General features: G+C 38.3%; 1 protein-coding gene across 1 annotated transcript; it reads left to right on the top strand.

Annotated features, from left to right (window-relative positions):
* Positions 1 to 45: 45 nt before the first annotated feature.
* Positions 46 to 27,841, top strand: ZC3H11A (zinc finger CCCH-type containing 11A; the record flags this gene model as incomplete). Its single annotated transcript, XM_084245298.1, has 16 exons — positions 46 to 99; positions 1,446 to 1,565; positions 6,894 to 7,017; positions 8,039 to 8,242; positions 8,353 to 8,469; positions 14,195 to 14,275; positions 15,376 to 15,486; positions 16,481 to 16,543; positions 18,645 to 18,743; positions 19,150 to 19,218; positions 23,658 to 24,161; positions 24,478 to 24,557; positions 26,152 to 26,446; positions 26,728 to 26,894; positions 27,209 to 27,276; positions 27,583 to 27,841. 16 exons carry the CDS (start codon positions 46 to 48, stop codon positions 27,839 to 27,841), a joined length of 2,415 nt encoding a protein of 804 aa, XP_084101424.1.

Here is a 27,841-nt window from a genome sequence, read left to right as displayed (position 1 = left end):
GTGGCTTGTTTTCAAGAAGCCACCTAATCCAAGGATTGACGCAGCATGCCTAATCAAGGAGAAGACTGCTATTTTTTTTTCTATTCTACATGTACCAAAGTAAGAATGGCTATCTCTAAATCAGTTCTGAGTTTCCTAATAAAACTGGATATAATTTTCCAAGTATATAAAATTCTTTTTTATGTTTTGTTTAACTGTTACCTGCTGTCAGCTTTTTTAGTAAATGTAGCATTCTTAGAATTCATATTTTTTTCTCTTCATTTTGTAGTCTACAAAAATGAAAAAGATGCATAGCATACAATTGTTTTTCAGTATTTTCAAATTTATAACTTAGGGTGCCTTTGGAATTAGGGATGTTTTAGCCCATGACTTGCTAACTTTGATATTATTTACTTTGTATTAAATGAATTGTACTTCTAGCAACTTGTAGATTGTATTTGACCTCTTCAGATTTTTTGCTGGGTACTAAAGCCATCTTTAATATATGCTTTTGCAGCTTTTTGCTTTTTTACTTTTTTCAAAACTTCCTATTTTTCTGCTTCAGTCTTCTGCAGCTCCATTTTGTTCTGTCGGCTTTTCTTTTGCTAAAAATTGCTGATTCTGTAAATGTATATATTGAGACTTTTTCTTTAATCATCATATTTAAAATGATCCATTTTGGGCTTCCCTGGTGGCACAGCGAGTTGAGCACAGCACTGTGATGCTGTCTGCAGCTTCTGCAGTGCAGATTCGATTCTCAGCTGGCCAGGGAGATACCCACATGGCGCAGCAAACCTCTCCTGTCTGGCCCGCTGCTACCCTCAGCTGTGTCTTCGGTCTGTCTGCCTGTTCTGCTCCCCACTCTGTCTCTGGTGAATCCTGTCATCCTCCCACGCCTCTAGCCTGTACCCTAGTTCTTGTATAAATAAAAAATATTAAAAAAAAAAAATAGAATGATCCATTTTAAGAATAGCAAAATTTTTAAAAGAGAAACATTTTGTTGCAGATACTACCATTTCATAAAGTGTGTAGTGAAGCATGGAATTATACTTTAATCGTAATCTATTAACTTTTCTTATTTTCCATCAAAAATTACTTAAACAAATGGGGAAGTATGAAACACTTTTGCAGATGAACTATAAAATATATCTTTGAAGAGTGCCTAATACTCTCATTTGTCTTCTTCATCCTTATCTCCCAGCTTGTGTTACTCATGTTGTCATATAAGATGAAGGGTACTGTCAAGAAATAGAAAAGTATACCTTTGTTGACCTCAGCTTGTTCTTATCGCATCTTGTTTTCTACCTTGTCTATCTTGCCTCCTCTTTTGTGTTTGTTTTCTACCTTGCCTATTTTGTCTCCTCTTTTGTGTTTGTCTTGATGCCAGAAACTCTTATGTTGAACATTTTAGCTAGGATCTATGTCGGTACCACAGTAGTTTTCTGTATTACTCCCTTTGTTTACAGGGTGACAGCTGTCCATTCCGTCACTGTGAAGCTGCACTAGGAAATGAAACTGTTTGTACATTATGGCAAGAAGGGCGCTGTTTTCGACAGGTGTGCAGGTTTCGGCACATGGAGATTGATGTAAGTTTCCCACTTGTATTTTTTTTTTTGTTTCTTTTTAAAGATGTATTTATTTATACAAGAACCGGGGTACAGCCCAGATGCATGGGAGGGTGAGAGGATTCACCAGAGACAGAGTGGGGAACAGAACAGGCAGACTGAGGAAATATTCTGCTGAGGGGAGCAGTGAGCGAGACAGGAGAGATCTGCTGCGCCATGTGGGATTCTCGCCAGCCAGCCAGGATCAAACCTGCCCTGCAGAGGCTGCGGACAGCTTCACAGTGTGGCATTCAACCGCCTGCGCCACCAGGGAGACCCCCAACTTGTATTGTTATAAGTCACCTGGTAAATTACATATTCCTTACCATTTCCAGATACTTTCCTACAAGAAAGAAGCACATTCTCCACATAACCATAATGCAACCATCAAACTAGAAAATTAACACTGACATATTATCTTTATTTAATCTTTAGAGCCCAGTCAAGTTTTGCCATTTATCCCAATAATATTCTGTGTTGTGGGAATGAGCCTAGAATCAGTTGTTGCTTATAGTTGTCATGACTTTAGTATCATCCAGTCTATAATTGTTGCTCTTTCTTTCTTTATATTTCATTGTCCTTGACACTTAGGGTAGTTATAGACCAGTCATTTTGTAGGATTTGTCCCTCATTTTGGGTTTGTCTGGTAGTCCTCACTACCAAATTCAAGTTGTATATCAGATGACATAATTTTAATAATTTCATTCTTGATGATGTTAACTTTGATTACTTTATAAAAGCAGTATTTGTTAGATTACATCATTGTAAAGTTGTTTTATTTCATTTTTGTAATAAACATTTTGTGGAGAGATAGTTTGAGACCCTGTAGTTATCCCATTTCACATCAGACTTTAAATTTCCTCTATTTATTTGTATTTGTGTGAAATCATGGTTTCCTATTTTATTCTGTCATTTTTGTACTTACTGTCATTTTTTGTACTTACTGTCATTTTTTATTCTCAAATTGAGCCAGATTTGGCCAGTAAAGCTCTTCAGGCTGATTTTTGTGTCCTTTTGATATTTCCCTCATTCTTCAAGTGTTTCTTTGCTTTCTGGGCCAACAGCATTTTTCAGGGTCATCCCGTACTTTTCCTCCTCCAAACCTGGGATCCTCCATTTCTCCAAGGAACTGTGGTTCCTTGAGAAGAATGATAGATGGAAATAAGATTGAGCTAGTCTTGGAGTGTCACTGTTTCCAGGCCCACAGTAGACAGAACATAGGAATACACACATTTACATCATTATTTTTGCACTTTGTCTTTGTATTGAAAATCGTGTGTTCATATAGATGGCCTCTAGTTTACAACAAATAAGGTTTACTATGGACTTTTCCTTTTTCATACCTGTAACTTCTCCAAAGTGAGAAATTTTATTCTCACTGTCCTTAATATGACTTATTTGATCATTTCCTCTAAGTCTGTAAACTGCTATTTTTTTTTAAAAGATTTATTTATTTATGCCTATAAGAACTGGGGTACAGGCCAGAGGTGTGTGTGGTGGGGGGTGAGAGGATTTACCAGAGACAGAGTGGGGAACAGAACAGGCAGATTTATTGAAATACACTGCTAAAGGGAGCAGCGGGCGAGGCAGGAGAGGTTTGCTGTGCCATGTGGGTTGCTCCCTGTCCTGGGATCAAACTAGTGCTGCAAAGGCTGCAGATAGCTTCATAGGTTGTGTCTTAACCCCTTGCGCCACCAGGGAGGCCCTGTAAACCACTGTTAAATCACAGCCTCTTTCTCCTTCTTGGGCTCCAAAATCAGGGACATCTTTCTCACTTTGTTTCAGTTCTAACACTGTTCCAGACCTCCTTCCTTGTTCCACCTTGAGAACCTTTTCCTCACCCTGTTTGAACCCCAGTATCCTACTCTGACCCCATCTTTCCCCCTTGGGTTCCCTTTTCACACTATGGGTTCTGATATTGCTGTCATACAGCCCTCCCTTGGGGTATGTTTTCTCTCCACACCCTGCTTATTTTCTGACTCCACCAGGTCCCTAACGAAGAAGACCCTGCCTTCCTCACCCCACTTATTATTTCATGACCATTCTAGGCTGACTTTCCATGGGTATATACTACTCACCTAACATTGGGATTCCTTCTGCATAGAAATCTTGCTCACCCTGCTCAAATTCCAGCCCTCTGCCAGGCCTCTCTGCAAATGTCCTTCTAATCCCTTGAAGGTTTCAGACTGTATGGCAGTTAAATCTTGTCATGAGGACACCTTCCTCATCTCAGTCAGGCTCCACCACCCTCTAGGCCATGTATCCTTTCCTCTGCCAGCACAAATGCTTGCTTCTCTCAGCCTCACCTAAAGCCTTTGGACTCAATTGTTTGAGAAGGGGTGGAGAAAGAATGAAGAGAGGGCCTCCCCAGTGGCGCAGTGGGTTGAGTGCCGCACTATGAAGCTGTCCACAGCCCCTGCAGTGCAGGTTTGATTCCCAGCCGGCCAGGGGGAAACCTTTATGGTGCGGCAGACCTCTCCTGCCTCACCTGCTGCTCCCCTCAACAGTGTCTGTCTGCCTGTTTGCTTCCTGCTCTGTCTCTGGTGAATTCTCTCACCACCACCACCACACCCCCGCGCCTCTGACTGTACCACAGTTCTTGTATAAATAAAATGTAAAAAAAAAAAAGTAAAAAGAAGAGACTGAATAAGTTACATGTATGCTTGGGGTGGTCAGATAGCCACTTTAATCTGTTTCCAGATAAGTAGTCTCAACTATATTCTATGCTGCCTGTTTCCAAGTAGCAGAGAGTTCACTAAAATTTAGAGAAAGAATTACTCTGCAACTTTTGAAAAATCATGTTATTACGTTGCTGGCATAGTGTAAATTGGCATAACTCCAGTGGAAGTTGTGTCAGAGTCCTTAACATCTCCATAAATAGATGGGACTCAGGACTCAGCATGCAGTTGTATTCATGGCTGAGATTTATTGCATTGATACAGTGAGGATATACTGATTGTAAGAGAGAAAGACACAGGCAGAGTCTGGAGGAATCCATGTGCAGTTTTCTTTATGCCCTATTCCTTCAGTGCAGGGTCACACAACACTCTTCTCTCAAAAATGAATATGCATGGGTTGATTCTGCTCGGGGAAACCCAGTGGAGGCCGAGTATCCGAGATTTTTATTGGAGCTGGACACATAGGCATCCTCTGCTTTACATATACCAAGACTCTCAGGAGGATAGCACGCATTCAGCATAAATTGTGTTCTTTGCACAGTGATAAGTTGACTGAGAACCTTCCTAGAGCCAAGTATTCACATGCCAGGCAGGTGCCAAGTTTGTAAGCTCTCTAAGAAGAGCAGTTAGGGCTGCTGTAGTAACTCTTTTCTGCACAGAACCTTATTTGGGTCATCTTTTAAGAATGCTAAATGATATATATAACTTTGTCTCATTTGTACTCATGTACAAAATGAGAACTATGCAGAATTACGCATAGCATAATTTGTAATAGTAAATTATCAGACATCCTAACCTTCATTTAAAATAAATTTTACTGTCTTCTTACACTGGAGCGCTAGGCAACTGTTAACAGAAACTTTAAAAGGGAGAGGTTTATTGATTGATAAGGAAAGATCAGGATCTGTCATTGAAAAAGCAAATAATTTATATAAAAAATGAGACGTAAAAGTATATTTGTTTCACTTGCCATGTGCATTTAAAAAATAACTGGAACTTATTTTAATGGGGAAACATAAACAATGCCCACTGAGGCGTGGGGGCAGGGGTGGAAGGGAGCCTTTTTACTGAATACCCTTCTACATGAAGTAACTTTTCATTACTCGTATTTGCAAATTTGCATACTCACTAAAATTTATTGTTACTCTAAGCAATACTTGTGATACTTTCAGTGTCATTTGAAAATATGAAAAATCTGAGCTGCTTAAATAGCCTTACATACAAACTAACTCCCAGCTAAGGTCAAACAAAGTGATATTGCCTTATACCTTAAAATAAGTGTCCTTTCCAAAGTCTATTAAAAAATATTTTGGGGATATTTTAGTGCTTTTTATTGGTTATTTTGCTGTTTAAAGTGGCTCCCAAGCATAATGCTAAAGCACTCTTAGGTTCCTTATTGGGAAAATGTTAAGATGAGTGTATGAAGATAAGGTTCATTCAGCTGTAAGTTACCATGCTGTTGCCTATGAGTTCATTGTTAATGAGTCAACCTTCTATGTTAAATAAAGTCAGAAACACACATGAAACAGTGTTACATGTGGTTGAAGAAAATGTGACCAGAAGCTTTCAGGAACCTAACTGTATTTCCCTCAGCAGTAGCTCAGTACTTGTTAAATCGGTGTTTGTGGTAACGTTATAGAACATAAATACTGCAGGATCCAAAAGTGAAACATTTTCAGCACTCATTCTTGCCCCTTCATCCCTTGCTTGTCACTAACCACATCCCCAAAGCTAATCACCATCCTGACTACTCTGCCAAAGAGAAGATTTGCCCATCTTCATCTTGACGCAGATGGAGTCAGAGCACGGAACAGAGCATGTACTCTTTCATATCTGGTTCCTGTACATCTGTGGTTCAGTGTTAGCAACAGTTTATTCCTTCTCATTTCTGGATAACATTTTATTGTATGACTGTACAACAATATCTCTCCCCTTTCTAGTGTTGATGTACATTTGGGTTGTTTCTGGTTGGCACTGTTATAAATAGTATTGCTTTAAACATTTTTACACATCTAATATATGTCTATATACACATTAATATAAACTAAGGTATATATTTTCTGTTGGACATAGATCCTGTGATCCAGCAATTTATTCTAGATGTGCAGATTTTCTTCTCTTATTTTCCTCATGAAAGTGAAGTTGTTTGGGAAGAAAAATGTCATACCTAGTGCTTTACTTTGAGGTGGCAAGGAGTAGAAAAATTTTGATCAAAGCTGTAAATAATAGCTGCAGTTTATTCGATTATGTGGTAAGAGCCTTCTGTACATTATTTGTTTTAATCTTCATCAGAAAGTATTAGGTACTATGGTTACTCCCATTTAGTAGTTGAGACAGAGGCATTCAATTGTTCAACATTACATAGCCAGTAAGTAGCATAATGGAGATTCAAATCCTGTTACCCTTAAGTCCATAATCTTAACTACTATGTTATCCTGCTTCTCTAAATTGAATGTAGACATCTAGGGTTCCAGGGTGATGTCAAAGAGAAAAGAATAGAAGATAAACTACTTTTCTTCTCCCTTTGTTTGTCCATCTGCTTCAGATTTTTAAAACCTGTATGAATTTTGTCCAGAAAAATAAATGACCAAATTAATATAGGTCACTCTTCATTTTTTGTTTTCTGTTACAGAAAAAACGCAGTGAGATTCCTTGTTACTGGGAAAATCAGCCAATGGGATGTCAAAAGCTAAACTGTGCTTTTCATCACAACAAAGGACGTTATGTTGAAGGACTTTTCCTACCTCCAAGCAAAAGTAAGTTCTATTTAATAAACACCTACTCTGCACAGTGAACAAAGTATACTTATATACATTGCCTTCTTTTAGTCGTAGGAGAAAGCAGAATTACTCCATCATAGTTTGAGGGAATGGAACTTTATTAAGGTTAAAAAACAGTCACTAGCCAGTAAGTAGCAGAATCATTAAAATTCCTTTGACAAAAAGCCATGCAAGAAACATTACAAGGTGCTTCTTGTAATGACAGTTTAGATTGCTATACTTTATTTCAGTTCCTTTTTTTTTTATCAGACCAAATGAGGTTTTTCAAAAGAAACTTGATTTCTCTAGGCCACAAGTTGGCAAACCTGGTCCTCCACCTGTTTTGTAAAATAGAGTTTTATTAGAATAAACCAGACCCACTCATTTACTTATTTTCTATGGCCAAATTTTGTTCTCTTGCTACAAAATAGTTGAGATAGAGACGTACAGAACCTAAAATATTTACCATTTAGCTCTTTATAAGAAAAGGCTGTCAGCCCCACTCTAGGCCATAATGTAAAGTAAAACTTTCACTCTACCAGAAACTAGTATTTATTTCCAAAATTCCTTTTAAAGTATTTCCCTAGTGCAATAAGCAAAAGTCTTATCTGTGTAATTAAAATTTGATGGTTAACATATTTTCATGCTTAAGATAAAAAAGTGAGCTCGTTCTTTTCTGGTTTGGTTCAAAAGTGTTTTCTACTCTCTTTATAGCATTTTGCTGAGCAAAAGGCCTAGAATTTCAGCATTAAATTTGAATACCAAGGATTTGCAGTTACAATGCATTTAGCTTCCTAGTTTATGATTTGGGTGCCCACTTTGAGGATGTATACATACAGTGAAGAGTTATTAACTAAAAGCCGCATTTAACAGTCCCTGGGAATTTAGAACCTAATTGAGAAAGTGGAGAAATTAGATAAATGCTAGTAAGGAAAATGCACCAAACTTGCAGGTGATAGATTTTTAAACTGGAACTATGTTTTCTATTTTTAACTTATGACTGATTTTGTATATTTAGCTGTGTTGCCCACTGTGCCTGAGTCACCAGAAGAGGAAGTGAAGGCTAGCCAGCTCACAGTTCAGCAAAACAAATTGTCTGTCCAGTCTAACCCCTCCCCTCAGCTGCGAAGTGTTATGAAAGTAGAAAGTTCAGAAAATGTTCCTAGCCCCACACATCCACCAGTTGTAATCAATGCTGCAGATGATGATGAAGATGATGATGGTAAGTTTTAGCTCTTTATGGCAAATAGTCACAGATATTTGGTGAATTAGACATAATCAGAATTAAAACCTGTTTTTAACTGTAAATTTGCTTTAAATGTTGATGTACAGATCAGTTTTCTGAGGAAGGTGATGAAACCAAAGCACCTCTCCTACAGCCACCTCCTGAAGTTCATAACGGGTTACGAGTAACTTCGGCCCGGAAACCTGGGGTCAATTTAAAGCAAGGTAAGAAGAGACTATTAATGCTAATTCCCAGTCATAAATCTTGTGCACTATTAAATGTGTCCAAACTTTTTTTCCCCCCCAAGATGAACATCCAAAGAAAAAAATTAGGGCTTTCCTAACCTTCCACCAAAGGTCAAGCAGTTCTCTTTTGCTGATTATATTTATTAGCAAAACGTTCAGAAATGTTGGCCTGTGTTGAAGTGGAAGAGAATTAAACCCCACTTTGATGGGTAAAAAATTCAAGAAATTTGAAAACTTGTTTTAAAAGTCACAGTCCTAGCCCTGACCGTAATGTAATTTTCTCTCTTATACTCTAATTCTGATATATCTGATACTAAGTTGTGTAAAGCATTTAGAAAATACTCCTGTCCATTAGCTTTTTTCCCCCTCTCTGTTCTAAATTTGTTGTGGAATAATACTTCTAGTGCAGTTGTAATCAGTGCTGAAGATGGTGATGGTAAATTTTAGCTTTTTAAGGCAAACAAACAGTCACAAATACTTCCACAGAAATTGATACGTGAATTGCTAAGTATTCCCATATACTTTTCAGATAAAGATATAAAACAAATAACTTATGATTTGTTCTTAGAAGATGGTGTTTCTATTAAACTGAATTACTCCAGCCTATCTTATTTTTTTTCTGCACCTGGGTATTTGTACCTTTGAAATTATGACTGTGTGTAGCCTTTTAGCGGTAACATAAAACTTACAAAGATTTATAACCATTCATGACATAACTGTAATCATTCTGTAGGTGACCAGTAGTTGCTCCTAGCTACAGTGTTGTCTCCAGCAGTACTGAGCTACTGAAACTTCTTTTCCCCTGCCACCATCTATTTCCCCTTGTACCTTTCCATCCCCATCCCTGTTAACCTCAGAAACCTCAGGATATTTATTCATGTTCTTTGGTTTTACGTTATCAAACTGTCTGCTATATAAATGGATTTGTTTTTATTGTTCTGACTTCCCTGCACATAATTCTCTAAATCCTTCCATTTTGTTGAAAATGGCTGTGTTTCATCCTTTCTTATGGTGACTTAGTACTCTGTGGTATGGACAGACCACCACTTGATCCTGTGGTCTGTTGATGGATATGCAGGCTGCTTCCCTGCCCCAGTTCTTGTAAATAATGCTGCTGTGAACACTGGAGCATATGGGTTTTGTGTAGAGGATTTCATATTCTTTGGATATATGCCAAATTTGTATGTTTTTTCCATTTTTATTTTATTTATTTATTTATTTTTTGTGGGACCCTCGCCGGTGCTGAATGAACTGGCACTGCAGAGGCTGCGGGCAGCCTCTCAGCCCAGTGCTCAACCGCTGCGCCACCAGGGGAGGCCCCATTTTTATTTTTTTAAGGTAGATCCTTTCTATACTAGTTCACTGGTTTACATTCTCGACAGCAGTATAATGGGGCTCCTCTTTTTCCACATCCTCTCCAACACTTGTTGAAGGTCTTTTTAATATGTGCCATTCTCGGGCCTCCCTGGTGGTGCAAGGGGTTAAAGCACTGCACTATGAAGCAATCTGCAGCCTCTGAAGCGTGAGTTCGATCCCCGGCCCACCAGGGTGCAACCCACCTGGTGAAGCAGACCTCTCCTGTCTTGCCCGCTGCTCCCCTCAGCAGTGTATTTTGGTTAGTCTACCTATTCTGTTCCCCGCTCTGAATCCTCTCACCCTCCACCCCCCTGCCCTTCCTGTACCCCAGCTCTTGTATTTATGCTCTTGCATAAATAAAGAAATCTTTAAAAAAAAAAAAATATGCCATTCTCACAGTTGTGAGATGCTATCGCCTTGTATTTTTTTTTTAAAGATTTATTTATTTATACAAGAACCGGGGTACAGGCCAGATGTGCGGGAACATGAGAGGATTCACCAGAGACAGAGCAGGGAACAGAACAGGCAGACTGATGAAATACACTGCTGAGGGGAGCAGCGGTGAGACAGGAGAGGTTTGCCTCGCCATGTGGGCATCTCCGTGGCTGACTGGGAACCAACCCCACTGCAGAGGCTGCAGACAGCTTCATAGCACTGCACTAAACCACCTGCGCCACCAGGGAGGCCCTCACCTTGTATTTTTAACCAGCATCTCTTATTGGAAGCAACTTTGACCATTTTTTCCTAGATTGGCCTTCTAGATATCATCTTTAGGGAATTGTCTGTCAAAGCCAATGCCCATTTTTGGAGTTATTTTGTCGAATTGAATGAGGCTTTTTTTAATATATCTCCCATATTAATCACTTATCAGTTATATATTTTGTAATTATTTTGTCCCATTCAATAGGATGTCTTTTTAATTGTCTTGTATTTTCCTTTACTGTGTAGAAGCTTCTTAACTTGAGGTAATCCCAATTATTTGGTTATGGTTTTATTTCTCTTGCCGCAGGGTTGAGTCATCAAAAATATCTTTGTTGTTGACATCATGATATGTATCACCAGTGTTTTCTTATATGCATTGTTGCAAGTCTTATATCTAAATCTTTAACCATTTGGAGTTTATTTTTGTGAAGGGGGTTAAAGAGTAATCCAACTTCATTCTTTTATTTGCAGCTTTCCAATTTTCCTAGCACCGTTTCCTAAAGAGACTGTCCTTTCCCATTTTATACTCCTAGCTGCTTTATCATATGTACATGCTATATGCATGGATTTATTTCTGGGCTTTCAGTTCTATTCCATTGATCATGCATCTGCTCTTGTGCTAATACCATATATTTTTTTGTACTGTTGCTTTGTAGTGAAGTTTGAAGTCAGTAACATGATACCTCCATTTCTATCTTTTTTTCCCTTAGGGTTGCTTTTGCAACTTGAGTCCTTTTGTGGTTTCATATAAACTTCAATATCTTTTGTTCACTTTTTTAAAAAAATATTGCCAGTATTTTGATGAGGATTGTGTTAAATTTATATATCATTTTAGGCAGGATGGTCATTTTTATTATATTGATTGTCTCCATTCATGAGCACCAGATATCTTCCCACCTCCTTATGTCTCTCTCACTTCTTCAAGGAGAGCTAACATCTTGTAGCTCTCATTGTATAGGTCTTTTTTACCTCCTCTGTTAGCTATCTTGTGAGATATGTGATTATTTTTTAAGTAGTTATAATTGGAGTTAACCACATTGATTCTTCTGTGTTGGTTGTATATAAAATGGCTATGGATTTTTGCATGTTGATTTTGTAACCTGCCACTTTGCTGTATTCATTTATTGTTTCTAAACTTTTTGATGGCGTCTGTAGGATTTTCTACATATATTATCTGTGAATAGTGATAGTTTCACTTTTCTATTTTGGATTCTTTTTCTTTCCTGTGTTTGATAGCACTGTCCAAAACCTCTAGTACTACGTTAAATACAAGTGGTGACAATGGGCATCCTTGTCTTGTTTCTGATCACCATTAAGTATTACATTGGCTCTTAATTTGTGATACATGGCCTTGATTATATTGAGTTAAGTTCCTTCTATTCCCATCTTGTTTAAAAGTTTTTATCATAAAAGCCTCCCTGTGGCACAAGGGATTAAGACACAATACTATGAAGCTATCCACAACCACTGCAGCACAAATTCAATCCCTGGCCAAGGAGATGACCCACATGCACAGCAACCTCTTCTGTCTCGCCTGCTGCTCCTCTTAGCAGTGTATTTCAGTAAAGTCTGCCTGTTCTGCTCCCCACTCTGTCTCTGGTGAATCCTCTTACCACCCGCACCTCTGGCCTGGACCCCAGTTCTTGTATGCATAAATAATCTTTTTAAAAAAGAAGTTTTTATCATAAATGGGTTTTGAATCTTATCAAATGCTTTCTCTTCATCTATTGATATTATTTTGCTTTTTAACTATAACATGTGAGGTATTACATTACTTAAGCATGTTAAACCATCCTTGGAGCCCCAGGATATATCCAGCTTGATTATGGTGTATAGTCCTGGTGATACACTGCTGAATTCCATTTGCTAGTATTTTGTCAAAGATTTTTGTTTTAATGCTCATCAGGGATATTAGTCTATAATTTTCTTGTGCTTTCTTTGGTGTTGGTATTAGAGTAATGTTGGCATCATAAAATGTATTAGGGAGCATTTCCTCCTTTTGGTTTGGTTTTGGGTTTTTTGTTTTTGCAGTTTTATAACTTTATTTTACCATCAGTAATTAGTTCTCACCCACACTGCCTATTTGTAGATTTTTTAAAGTTGTGCCAGGTACACAGATAACCAGTGTTTGCAGCTTGTTGGGTGAATCTTCATCCTCATTACATTTCCTAGACAACCACACAAGGATATGATCTGGGATGTTCCTTATTCCTTTGGCCCAGCTTTGTTGAACCTGTTGTCAGTGAGCACATCTGGAGTGCACCTTTCCTTCATGCAGATTTCCAGATATCTCTCAGTGCTCAAGCAGCACACTTCTTGCAGACCACTCTGTGGATGCGCTGATGAATGTTGATGGTACATTCTCTGGAAATCACCTCTGTAGCATTGTTAGAACTATTACCTTGAACTCCTTTTTTGTCCTGTTGCATTTCTTCTGGGTTGGAGCTCAGGATTTTTGCTCTGGCATTTATAATGTGATTTCCTCATTTGTGATTTCTTTTGGGCTGTAATAAGGTTATATAGTTCAGACTGTTGTCTTTGTACCTCTTAAAGTAATCTGAAGACTGGTACTGTTGAGGAGTACGGTAGCAGGTATCCCAGAGGATCACGGTAGTCAGACACCAAAGGATCACCTCCAGTAAGCTCAGGAATTGGAACAACCTGTTGTGCTCTGGGTGCCAAAGGGGTATGGTAGGGATCCACATAGGAAGTTTTCCCTTCCTCTGGGCCAGCAAAGTGTTTCTTATACCTTATGTCTGCTTCCAGTCTACATTGTTTCTCAGCACTAGATGCAGCTCTGGGTATGGATTGTAATTGATATGGGGTCACAGTCATTTTCATTCCTTCTCTTGCATGGAACCTTCACTTGGGGTGTTTTCTCCTTTTATTGACAGGTGCTTAAGCTCTAGTTTGTTTCACTGTTCCTTTGTTTTTGTTTTGGCCCTGGGGAGGAGGGTGACAGGTATTTTGAATAGCACAGCCTCTAACCTCTGGCTGGGGTAGTAGCCTCTTCTGTGAGGAGATCCAGGTGATCTGACTTGCGCCCACTCCCCCTACGCTGCTGTTCTATATTGAGAGTTTCAGGCTCGAGCCAGTAATCCTTGCTCTATACCCCCACCTCTGCAGCTCACCAACAGAGCAGACTCATTCCTGGGTGCCAAATCACACTCCCTTTATTCATTGTAATGTGGGGTCTCAGGATACCCAGTACTGGTGTTGAGCTCTAGTTGACAACAGTAGGGGGCTGTCCACAGACCTACCCCCCTTTTGTGGGTTGTACTGCCATGTATCACTGTGAACAAAGCTTTTCCTACCCTTTTCTTCTGGACTGCTCCCCTCGTGTGTGATGCTGTCATCTGTTTTTCCCTCAAGGGGCATTTGGCTTTGTTTTACTGCAGTCTGGTTGTGCATATCTGGAGGAGGTGAGCCTGGCATCTTCATTCTGCCCCATCTAGCCTGGTGTGTGTCCAAACTATTTTAAATACCTTTGAACTTGATTCACAATCACCACCATGCCCTCATTTTATATACACATACTTACTATATATCTTCTCCTCAAATCAGAAGATATTTGAATGCCTGCTATGTATAAATAAAACAGAGGTGAAAAGATATTCCTCATATGATTTCTGTTTGCACTTCTCAGGTGAATGTTTGAATTTTGGAATAAAAACTCTTGAGGAAATTAAGTCAAAGAAAATGAAGGAAAAATCCAAGAAGCAAGGTGGTAAGTCATTGAGAGTTTTCACACAGGTGGTTAAATATTACCAGAGAACAAGAACATTTCTGATAATGACACATGACAGCAGATCAAATGAGCAAATTGATTTTTTTTAAAGATTTATTTATTTATTTGTTTGTTTGTTTGTTTATTTATTTATTTATACAAGCACTGGGTACAGTCGGAAGCGCAGGAGGGTGAGAGAATTCACCAGAGACAGAACAGGCAGACGGATGAAATACACTGCTGAGGGGAGCAGCAGGCGCGGCAAGAGAGGTCTGCGCGCCATATGGGAACACTCACTGGTGGCCGGGGATCGAGCCGGCGCTGCAGAGGCGCAACTTCGCAGCTCAGGGCTCAACTGCTGCGCCACCTGGGAGGCCCAGCAAATCGATTTTGACCTCTTATGCTTGTTTGAAATAAAACACACATATGGTTGCTTTTTAAATTCATCAAAGCTGTCTTTCAGTCCCAACTATTCAGAACTTAACATATGACAATAAAGAACCTGAAATAACTTTTTTAAAAAATTGAAGTATAATTAACAAACAAAAATTTAGCTTGGGATCTATACTTCAAAAGAACAACATATAAACCATAGTAAACAAGGAAAAACTGTTTTGTAGTGTATGAATTCTTGCTGCTAAGTTTTTCTTCTGGAGCTTGTCTCAGAATGTTGATGTATACTTTTAACCCTAAAAATGTTATAAAAATGTAGTATTTAAAGAGAACGAAATGGTCAGTTCTAAGATATGTTCTTGTGAAAATTTATTCTACAGGAACCTTGGCATTTTGTTTTGCAGATGATTAAATGCAGATGGAAAAAGTTGAATTGCTCTTGGTTAACTTTTGAGTAACATCATCATTATTGGCAAATAAAAGTAGATTATGTGCCTAAATCTCTCAAAACAATTTTATTTTCACATTGTGCCCAAGGCAGATACAAAATACGGATTATTTCCTGTTCCCACCACCACCACCCTCTTTCACTGTAGGCAGACAGAAGCTGAAAGCCTGCTTGGTTTTCAGTTATCCAGTAGTTGTGGAACTGAGCTGGTCACGAGAATGGAACTTCTTGATAAATTGTGTTGTTTAACTTTATTCAGAAGGTTCTTCAGGAGCTTCCAGTCTTTCACTCCAACCTCAGCCCGTTCCAGGTCCTGAAAAAGAGAATGTCCGGACTGTGGTGAGGACAGTAACTCTGTCCAACAAACAAGGTGCAGTATATGTAGATAGGTGCTAAGAGTTGTCAGGCTACTCTTTGTGGGGACAAAATTCTTGGGTATATTTTTATCTTGGATGGATTTGCAGGAAGATTTTTAAGTATGTTGCTCCGATAAAAGGATGAAGTATCAGTGCATTGGACTGTGTTGAATTTTTTTTTTTTTAAGATTTATTTATGCATATAAGAGCTGAGATACAGGCCAGAGGTGTGGGGGGTGAGAGGATTCACCAGAGACAGAGTGGGGAGGAGAACAGGCAGACTGACTGAAATACACTGGTGAGGGGAGCAGTGGGCGAGACAGGAGAGGTCTGTTGTGCCATGTGGGCCGGGGATCGAACTCGTGCTGCAGTAGCTGTGGGTAGCTTCCTAGGGCTGACGCTTAACCCCTTGTGCCACCAGGGAGGCCCTGTGTTGAATTCCTGATTCAAGTAGTTCTCATATTTGTGTATATCTGATTTTTACATTACTATTGTATCTATTAAATAAAGTTGTTGACCACTCATTATTTTTTACCAAATAGTATAATAAATAATATAATCCTTTAAATTACAGTGAAATGTAAAGTCCTTTTCCTTAATATTTTTAAATCTAAATAAGGAATATGATATGTTATTGTAGTATCTAGATATATTCAAGTGCTTATGACATTCAGATATCAGAGAGAGGAGAAAGAGCCCACTTCCTACTGTGCAAAAGCATAGTTTAGATTTTATACCTATAGTTGGAATGCAACTCTCTTCTCATATACTTTGCTAATAATAATTAGGATTTTACTGCAGCTTTCCTTTAGGCTGTGCATTTGATTATTTAAATTATTATTTAGTAGTTGAATCATTTTTTTAATGTAGTAGTCATAAGACTAGATATGATTCTCAAGAGGCTTTCTAGTAGACTCATATTAATAACAGAAAATACATTATACTAGCCGTAAACTGAATACAGAAAAATTGACTAATAGTAGAAAAATTCTGTTTTTGCTATTTTAGGAGAGGAGCCCTTGGTAAGACTGAGTCTCACTGAAAGACTGGGGAAACGGAAGTTTTCAGTAGGTAAGATGAGTTTTGTGTATGCCCTTTGTTTTCTACTTGTTATTAACATGATACCCTCTCTAAAACTCTGTTAGTCCCCCTATATTCTTGGCTTTGCACTTAAAAATTCATGTTTTTCACATATGCATTGTAATTTTCATTGAAGTCAGAGAAATTTAGAGTGTTAACTTTAGAATATTGGCAGCCTTTTATTTAAATTTTTTTTTTTTAATTTAAGTGCCATTGTTTTATATCCTTGTTTGTGTTGCCAGTATAGGATTTCCTCACTCAGGTGTAGTCACTATAAGACTCCCAAAACCAAAGCACCCATAGTCCTCCACCATTGTCCTTTGTGGTCTCTCCCCCGCACCTCGTGCCCCCCACCCCAACCACTTTATTATTCCTACTCCTCCCGTGGCCAGCTTTTTAGAAGGTAGTAGGTTTTTAAAATGGTAAAGAATACTGCTGTTTGTGTGGGCAAATTTAAATTTGAATTTTTAGGAGGGAAAAGGCGTCTAGTTAATATAAATTTGGTCCCTGAACCAAATGAAATATGCTATTTCATATTTGGGGTGGGGGAGAAGTATTTTACCATATTAATGAGTTGCAGTGTACTAGATAATCTAGTGTGTCTATCCCAAAAGAATAATTTTGAACTACAGAAGTTTTTTCATCCTCTAAAATGTTCTTACAAATATGAACTCTTAATTTGTTTTGTGTTTTCCTGATGCCATTATTACCATCTGAGAAATTTTAGCTAAAATATATAGAAGTGAGCTTTATTAGTGTCAGCATGCATATAACCTTTGTGATTTGTTTGCTTCATTTTCATAAATGAGAGAGAATCATATTTGAAGTATAGGTTCTTTCAAGTCCTTACTGAAACTCTGTAAAGTCTGTCTTTAGTCAACTAATCCATGAAACAGTTTTTAACAACTCATTAACTTTCAAACAACTTGTATGAAACTGTGTGATATAATACACCAACAGTTGGAAACTTGGTTCAGGTCTTGGCTCTATCACTATTTAATTGGTCCTTGGGTAAAATATAGAATCTTTCATGACCTTAGATTTCTTCTCTGGAATGGAAAAAAGAGGCTATTTTGCCTGCAGTCTTCATGTCAGAAAAAGATTTTAAATTGTATGATTTTAAATTATATGATTCGGGCCTCCCCGGTGGTGCAGCGGTTGAGGGCTGGGTTGCGAAGCTGCCCGCAGCCTCTGCAGCGCCGGTTCGATCCCCGACCGCCGGGTGAGGGTCCCACATGGCGCCCGCTGATCCCCTCAGCAGTGTACTTCATCAGTCTGCCTGCTCTGCTCTCCCCTCTGGCTCTGGTGAATTCTCTCACCCTCCTGCGCTTCTGACTGTACCCAGTGCTTGTATAAATAAATAAATAAATCTTAAAAAAAAAATTATATGATTCTTTGGCTGTCTTCCTAGTTATCCCAGGTGCATTTGAACACAAAGTTACCTAGAATTTAACAGGCGGTCAGTTAAGATTATTTTATACATGAGGTTTTATTTCCCCTCATATTCCTAATGTAACTAACCTCAGGGTTTACAATACTCCTTTTATAACTTTAGTGAGTTACTTGGTAAATGTTGATTTTTGCATTCTAATTTTTCACCCCTTTACCCCTTCTCTCTGGGACACTTTGATTCCTTCTCTAACATTGATTTCTAAGGAAACTCCTGAATGAATACACTGTATTGGTACAGAAAGACTACAGAATTATTCTTTGTTAGCTGTTTTTACTTGTATTTCCTTTTTCTTTCTTTAAAAACAAATTTTGTTAATTTTTTCCCCACCACCCCCTGGCTACCCCTTTGATACTTTCTCCCTTCACTTCTATCTTTAGAATCCTCATTTCATTTGCTTCATTGTCCATGATGTAAATGTTCAATATTTGTATTTGTCATTATCACTTGCTTTACAACATAGAAGTTCATCTTTCCATTTTGCTATAATAAATGGCAACATTTTGTCTGTCCTTATGGCTAAATGGCATTCCATTATGTGGTTATACCACATCTTCTGATCAGTCCTTTGCAGTGGACTTACTGTTTTTTATCTTGCTGAAGATTGACTTGAATTCCTGAACTGAGTTCCTCTGTTTGTAGGTGGTGACAGTGATCCTCCCTTGAAGCGCAGCCTTGCACAGAGGCTAGGAAAAAAAGTTGAAGCTCCAGAAACTAACTCTGACAAAACACCAAAGAAAGGTTTATTTGCTTCGTTACACTTTGTGTGTGTGCGTGTGTGTGACCATGACATTTGTCTCAACAGACATTTGAGTGTTTGCTTTGCTAGAGTCTGAGTACATACCATTGGATAAAATAACCAACACCACAGTCCTTGGGAACTTAGAATGTAATGACAGATAGGAATACATGCAAATAAATAAACACATAGATATATAAATACACAGCTTCTGTAACAGAGAAGGTACAGTATTATGGCAGTGCATGTGGAGGGTACCTAATCTTACACATGGTCAGGAAAAGCTTAGCCTGGAAACATGAATTAGATGAATTGGTGGTGGGAATTTTTTATGAACTTAGAAAAAGATATGTGACAAGAAAAAGTCCTTTAAACTTTGATTTTTTTTTTTTTTTAATCTTTCTATAGTTCAAGTTTCCAAGTCTCTGAAGGAGCGATTAGGCGTGTCAGCTGGTGCAAACAGTGAGGAAGCAGCAGGTGGGTAAACCTAAAACCAGCTTCTCATAGTTTTTTCCTTGTCATGTGAATACCTTTTCTCACTTTTACCTGTTGTGGTTGTATTAGGTTTGGAGTTTTTCCCTTTTCTGTTTATGTTTTTTTTTAAGTAATTAATTATTCACTGCTATAAATTCCTATTGTATGTAACCATGGCTAAATGATTGCTCACTACAGCATTACTAGTAAGAAATTAGAGAAAAATAGGAAATTAGAAACAATATAAATATTTAAAAATGGAATTTGATTAAATGAAGGTAGTTATGTTCAAGAGTATTGCTGTCGTGAAAAGTCACATTCTGAGCAGTTATGATGGTAACATTCCTCATTGTGTTGAACAAAGAAAGTATGTGAAAGGACATCACTTGACTAAGGGCAACATAAGAATCCTCAGGTTTTTTGGATGATGTCATCTTTTTTATTATAAAAACTTATTTTCAAGAAAAGCATGAGATGATTCCAGTATTATAAGATAAAAATACATGTCTAGGGAAACAATACCAAAAAAATACACCAAAATATTAGAATGGGCTTTACCTGGAATATTGAGGTTTTAGGTGATTTTAATTTCCTTTATTATTTTCTTCCTGTACTCTCTTTAAACTTCTTAAATTGCAAGATATAACTACATAAGTTTATATGTGTGTGCAAATATAGAATAATAAAATAAACATCCATGTACTCAACTATTCCACTTTTATTTCTGTAGTAGGAGTGATGATAGCCTGTGCTTTCCTTTTTCATCCTTATCTGACTTGGATACATCTCTTCCCCTTCTGTGCTATGTGTTATGACCGGCGCTGTGATAGCTATAAACATGGATCTGTTTGTTCATTCTGCCTAGTAGTCAGTGGACCCTTTGAATCTAAGGTTTTTGGTTTTTTTTAGAATCTTTAATTCTAAAAAACATTCCATTAATTTCTTTTGCATATATCTTTCTTATTCCTTTTTTTGTTTTTTCTTTGAGAAATTCTTACTAGATGCTGGAACTTTTAGACGTGTGATCAACATTTCTTAATATAGCTGTCATACTTTCCATCTCTGTTATTTTTGCTTCACCTTCTATATTTTTGCTTGGTTTTTTTCCCCTCGATCAGGAATTGGTAAACTTTCTCTGAAGGTTCAGGTAGTAAATATTTTAGGTTCTGCAGTCCAGTCTCCATTGCAATTACAGTTAAATTCTCCATGACATTGGTGGGTGCTCAGAAACTGCAACTGCAAACAAAACAAGCTACTTTAAGAATCCAGGTTTTCTGAAAACAACCTTTGGGATTAATTTTTCCCTCCCTTTTCATTATCATTATCAGGAAGTATGTTAAACGAAATGATATTCAGGTGCCCAACTATACTAAGCTCTGCAGCTGTGAGGCCACTATATGCATATGTGCATGGAGGAGTGTAGGTTTCTCCTTTTTCACAGTATAAGTTTAGGCTACCCTGTGATTTCATATCTGAATCTTTTTTTAAAAATTGTGTGTTATTTTGTCGTCTTTATTATAATTTCTCTTTATTTAGGTTCATCTTTAATGTCGCTTCCATAGTTGAGACTCCCCAGGGTGGGTTTCCTCTGTGGTTTGGAAGTTCTTTCTCCCAAGTAGTGCTCCCCCATGCCTGGGAGACTTTGATGTGTCTGCTTAAGTGGAGAGAGTGCACTGAAAGGAGATTTGTACTCAGCTCTTGTGTTAGGTCGCAGCCTGGAAGGCTGGGGTCCCAAATAATTGGCATAGTAGAAGATTTTCTTTACTTTCAGAGAACTGACTTCTTTCTCTAGCTTTTGTTTTTTGCTCTTCTCCCATTTTTTCTTTTTTTCTGTTTGGTATTTGTAAAAGCATGAAATTTTTGTCTTCTACTTCTCTCCACCCTCCTCATCCTCATAATTTGCTCTCTTCCCTGGCAGATAGCTCCTCTTTTTAGAAAACAGTTCTCAGGAGGAGGTCACAGCTGGCCCAGTTGTTGTATAGACCACCCTTAAATTTTTACCCACTAATGCCTTTCATACTTTGGCAGCTTTAGATTTGTTACAAGAACAGATCTTATACCTACAGTTTTATCTATTTCTTTGTAAATGTAGCTATCTGCTTGTGTCTCAGAAATTCCTCAAGATTTAATCTGTGCCAGTGGTATCCTCCCCCCCCCCCCCACTGCTGTCATGAATGGCTTGAAGCATTGTCTGTCTTCTATCAGTTTAATTAAATTTTGGCAGGATCAGGAAAATAGGGTGCCCATGTCACCATTCACGTTGCACTTTCATGGAGTGGTAATTTTGAGATCAGGCTGACTCTTGAAATGGAAGAATTTTTATTCAAGAGACCCAAGGAAATAACTCAGTGACTTTGAGTGCTTCCTATGTAACAGACAGTGCAGTTCACCCTGAATAAATTGGGTTTGAACTACATGGGTCCATTTATATGTGGATTTTCTTGTAGACGACATGAACTTAAAGTATCAATAAGTACAGTACAGTACTATAAATATATTCTCTCCCTTACAGTTTTCTTCATAGCATTTTTCTCTAGCATTATTGTTAAATATATGGTATGTAATACATGTAGCATAGAAAATGTTAACTGGCTGTTGATGTTATTAGTAGGCTGCTGGTCTACAGCAGGTCATTAGTAGTTAAGTTTTGGGGCAATCAGAAGTTATACATTGATTTTCAAAAGTGCAGGGAGTTCCTAATCCCCGTTGTTCAAGGGTCAGCTGTATATTAGACGATTGCAGATAATTAATAGTCACTTTTCTTGTGAAGTATCTAATGTAGTTGGAAATACAGGCAGTTATATTACTATGTGATCAGTCCTGTTATCAGAGAAACAAAGAAGACCAGAGGGTGGCAGGTTCTAAGCTAAACTTAGTTCAAACTAATGAGGTAACAAGACAAATGAGACATTCTGTATAGAAGAAATAGCATATTCAAAGGTTCAGAATGTAATAGAATAAACATAATGTATTTAAGATGTGAAGGGACATTATTTAATTTTGATACTTCATTCAGAGCTGTTATTCAGTGATTAAGTTTTGTGTATATAATCTCCAAATCCTGTTATTTCCACATCACTTCATATTATTTAGCCCTATAGTAGCAATGATAGGCATATCTGTCAAGTATGAAATTTATTCTTTAATTTAAATATGAAATGATGAATGGATCATTAAAAATACTTCTTTGAGATGTGGTACATATACATAATGGAATATTACTAAGCAATCAAAAAGATAAACTCATGCAATTTGCGGCAACATGGATGGAGCTAGAAGGGGTCATGCTCAGTGAAATAAGCCAGGGGGAAAAAAAAGAAAAATACCTGATGGTCTCACTTATAGCAGGAATTTAGAAGACCCAAAAAAGGGATCAGGAAAAAGACTAATTATGATAAAGTAAAAATCAAAATCAACAGGCAACTATAAACCAGAGACACCCTATGGGGGGGAGAAGGAAGCAGGATCAAAACAAGGCTGGTGGAAATTTTATGGGGACTATAACAAAGATGAAAATGCATACATTGTACAAAAATGAAAAATGATAAAAAAAAAAATACTTCTTTGGTAACATGCCAATCTCTGAGCGTTTCCCGTTTTTTTTTCTGTTTTACCTCATTTTCACCATTATTACCTCTTATCACTTACTATTTTGTCTGAAAAGCTTCTCTTAATTCCCAGAGATTAGTGTTTTTGCTACATGCTCCTGTGTAGCATTGTGCTTTATTTATCAAAGCTGTTATTATAATACTGTGTTGCTTAATTATTGATCTGTTAGGCTATAAACCACATGTGGGGGGAGATTGTATTTTGCTGACCATCATATTTTTAGCAGTATCCAGCACATGTTTGATCTATGAGTGAGAATTAATTTATTCCCGTTTTTATTGGTAAAAGTTAATAACACATTTTAACTAGTAAATGGCTCTCAGGTTCCTCAAGAATAAGCTTCTGAATAGAAATTCAAATGAGTAATTTTTGCCTCCTAAGAGATTCCCCTGAGGGCCATTACCAGAAACATGTTTTATTCCAAAGTTAAGATCAAAACTCATGTACTTTTGATCATTTTAATTGCCTGTCCAAATGATACTGTTCTATTGGATGCTGTCCTGATCTAAGGATAGAGAGAGCATGTCAATAAGAGATGAATTCCAGGCCTTCCTGGTGGCGCAGCACTGTGAAGTTGTCCGCAGCCTCTGCAGCGCTGGTTCAATTCCCACATGGTGCGGCAGACCTCTCCTGTCTCGCCCGCTGCTCCCCTCAGCAGTGTATTTCAGTCCTTCTGCCTGTTCTGCTCCCTGCTCTGTCTCTGGTGAATTCTCTCACCCTCCCACGCCTCTGGCCTGTACCGCAGTGCTTGTATAAATAAATAAATCTTAAAAAAAAAAAAAGAGAGAGATGAATTCCAAGTACAGTGACTTGTTTTTCCCTCATAAAAATAGAGAGAGTGACTAAAATTGGTGAGATCCATGTGAAGACCTTGGAAGAAATTCTTCTTGAAAGAGCCAGTCAAAAACGTGGAGAATTGCAAACTAAACTCAAAACAGAAGGACCTTCAAAAGTTGATGATTCTACTTCAGGAACAAGAAGCTCCTCCAATATCCGAATCAAAACCTTCTCTGAGGTTCTGGCTGAAAAGAAACACCGACAGCAGGAAGCAGAGAGACAAAAAAGCAAAAAAGATGTAACCTGTATCAAGCTAAAGACTGAGAGTGAAATTAAAAAATCTGCAGTCTTGCCGCCCATAGTTGCCAGCAAAGGACTATCAGAGGACCCTGCAGGCAGAACAAAGCCTATGCAGGAGGTGCATATCAAGACACTGGAGGAAATTAAACTGGAGAAGGCCCTGCGGGTGCAGCAGAACTCTGAGAGCAGCTCCAGCGCCCAGCCTCTGCTTGAGGCCACCCCAGGTGCAAGGCGGCTTCTCCGAGTCGCCAAAAAAGCAGGTAACAAACAGCTAGGTCTGTAGCACCGTTTCCTCAAATAATATTTTTAAAAGACAGTATCGCACAGGATATTCATAGGTGTCCTGTGAAAACTTTTCTTAAGTGATTTTGAAAATCACTGGATTAAATAAGGTTAAGGTATTTCTTTATAGCAGTGCTATCTAGACCTCTGCTATTCTAATGGGCATTTTGAAATTTTATGATGACTAATGGACTTTAACTACAATTATCATTACTTTCTTTAAGAAAAGTTTTAACTTTATCTCTCTTGAAGTTGCAGCCCGTGAAATAATTGATGTGTTTAATGTGCACATAGGTATAAAAGAAGAAAAGAAACTTCAAGAAGAAAGTGAATTTGTTTCTCAGAATAGTGTTAATAGGACAGAGGCTAAAGAGGTGAGTGTGTTTTCCATCATTTTATAGTTTTGTCCATGGCAAGTAAAGGCTCAGTGAATGGGCCTCCCGGTGGCGCAGCGGTTGAGCGCTGGGTTGTGAAGCTGCCCGCAGCCTCTGCAGCGCTGGTTCGATCCCCAGCTGCTCCCCAACCACCGGAGGAGGGTCCCACATGGCGCGTAGATCTCTCCTGCCACCCGCTGTTCCCCTCAGCAGTGTACTTCGGTCCTTCTGCCTGCTCTGCTCCCCGCTCTGGCTCTGGTGAATTCTCTCACCTTCCCGCGCTTCTGACTGTGCCCAGTGCGTGTAAAAATAAATAAATAAACAAACAAACAAATAAATAAATAAATAAACCTTAAAAAAAAAACAAATGAGAGACTCTTAAGGTCTCCCTGTGAGGTGATCAACCTCTAAAAAAAAAAAGGCTCAGTGAATGGAAAAATATGCTTTTTAATAAAGCTTGTAATTTCTATTTTACACTTCACTGATATTATTTTACTATAGTAAGTGAATTGTCTTTTACTATACGTATAATTTTCTATGAGCGTGCTCTGAATTTTTGTTTATATCAGTGTTCCCAACTTTTTTTAATGTTGTTTTTTTAAATTGCCATTAAATAATTTTTTTTTTGTTTTGTTTTTTTTATAGAGGCATGCTTTATTTATTTGTTTGTTTGTTTGTTTTGTTTATACATGCACTGGGTACAGTCAGAAGCGCGGGAGGGTGAGAGAATTCACCAGAGCCAGAGCGGGGAGCAGAGTAGGCAGAAGGACCGAAGTACACTGCTGAGGGGAGCAGTGGGCGGCAGGAGAGGTCTGCGGGCCATGTGGGACCCTCCTCCAGTGGCCGGGGAGCAGCCGGGGATCGAACCGGCGCCGCAGAGGCTGCGGGCAGCTTCGCAACCCAGAGCTCAACCGCTGCGCCACCGGGGAGGCCCGCCATTAAATAATTTTTAAGCTTGTTTTTTTCCTGTCTTTGAGAGTAATGCCACTCATTGTACAAAACTTGGGAATTTTTATTTTGTGAAAGAATGAGAATCTCTGAGATTCCACAAACTAGATGTAACCACCATTAGTTTTTGTCATGGATTTCCTTTAGGCCTTTTGTTTATATATGTAAGCATGTAACTTGTTTCTATGTTTAGCTCATTTTTAGACTGTAATTGAGAACTCTACAGTGTATCATTTTGCAACCTACTTTAACTTACCTTAATTCTTCAGGACATTTGTTTTTGCTAGTCATAAAACGTTCTATTATACAAATATAATCTGGCTCTGGACATTAAAATTTTATTAAGATAATGAATGTCTTTGTATATAAATCTTTTGCAAGTGTCTTATTATTTAGGAGTCATTTGCATTAGATTTAGGGTCATAATTGTCTACTCTGTAGAAGGTGGATTTCTGTTTTCCTGCACATTTTTAATCATCTTTAGCCTGCTTCTTTCTATTTGACATCAAATAAAAGGCAAAAGATCTATATTTGTGAATATACATGAATGTCTGACTTAGATGTTAACCTGGTAACTTATAAATAATAACAATCCTATAAGTAGTTACAAATACTAGATTTTAATTCATTTTAAACTTATTTATAGGCTTCAGGTGAGACTGTAGGAGCTGACATCACTAAAATTCAAGTCAAGAGATGTGAAACCATGAGAGAGAAGCACATTCAGAAACAGTCAGAGAGGGGAGCCTCACAGAAGGAAAAATCAATGTTGACACCCCTTCTGGGGGATGTGCTCACTGCTGTGCCAGGCATCACACGGCACCTGACAAAGAGACTTCCCACAAAATCATTCCAGAAGGTGGAGGTAGAAACCTCAGGGATTGGGGACTCAGTATTGAATATAAAATATGCAGCACAGACCTTGGAAAAAAAGGGAAAAGGTGAGTGTGTTTCCTGGCCTGTCTTACTTTAGGATTTCAAAATTACAGTGTCAGTAACTCGCTGGCAACAATTGGGTTGAATTTTATTTGTCTAATATACTGGGCACACCATTGGCTAGTAATATTTAAGATAATTCTGTCGTTTGGGATCGTTTTCGGAGTTTTTCATTTCTAATTAGTTGTATGTTTCTCAGGCTATGAAGGATTTTGATATTCTGAGTTATTCTTTGTGAAAGAGGAATTATTCTAGTTATTAACTCAATGTTTTCTGTCTCTTATAGCTAAACCCAAAGTGAATGTGAAGCCATCTGTGGTGAAAGTTGTCTCATCTCCCAAACTGCCCACAAAACGCAAGGCAGCAGAAGTCCATCCCGCTGTCATTGCAGCTGTAAAGCCGCTCAGCAGTAGCGGTGTCCTGCAGGAGAGCCCGGCCAAGAAAGCTGCTGTGGTAGGTCAATCGAGCCCAGTGATGCGTCAGTCCGTGTAGTACGGCAGCAGGACAGATGAACTCTGTTAGCGCCAGCTGTATCTGTGTGTAATTCTTCTGCCCTTTCCTAAGCACTCTGCTTGTGGAGTGACAAGATGGGATTTTTTTAAAAGCTAATTTTGGTTTGATATGTATGATATTTCAGATTATCTGTTCTTAGATTCCTGGGCTTACAGAATGATGTACATAAATCTGAGAAGGCAGCAGAAGAAAATTAATATGCTCAAATTAAAAGGCCTGACTCCCACTGAATTACGTTGTTCTTACTTTTGTAGGCTGTTGTCCCACTCTTCTCTGAGGATAAGTCAGTCACCATGCCTGAGACAGAAAAACCTAGAGACAGGTAATGCCTTGAATTCTTTTTACCCAAGCTTTAGTCAACTACTACTGTTTATGCTGTCTAAGGAATAAAAATTAACTTGAAACATTTACAGTTTAGGAACATCTGAGATCTAAGTAAGCCTGCTAAACTTCAGATTCATTGCAAAAAAAACTTGAAACTCAGGGGTGCTATCTTCCTTGGGTGACTTAGTTTATATTTTGCCTATTTGAATTCTGCTTTAAAGGATGAAAATGCCTTGTCCCAATACAGGAATATAATTGTCTATGTTTGCCCTTAAAAACAATTTTTTTTTTTTTCCCTTATCAGTGTTGTGCTGCCTCCAGCTCAATCTTCTTCAGCTCCCTCCCCACCGGAAGTGTCTGGCCCTTCCTCATCCCAGATGGCCACAAAAACTCGCCGACTCAGCTCTGCCTCAACAGGAAAGCCACCACTCTCTATGGAGGATGATTTTGAAAAACTAATATGGGAAATTTCAGGAGGCAAATTAGAAGCAGAGATTGACCTGGATCCTGGGAAGGATGAAGATGACCTTCTTCTTGAGCTATCAGAAATGATTGATAGCTGA

Source organism: Talpa europaea (assembly GCF_964194135.1).
Source record: "Talpa europaea genome assembly, chromosome: 10".
Lineage (NCBI taxonomy): Eukaryota > Metazoa > Chordata > Mammalia > Eulipotyphla > Talpidae > Talpa > Talpa europaea.
This window is presented reverse-complemented; position numbering and strand designations above follow the sequence as displayed.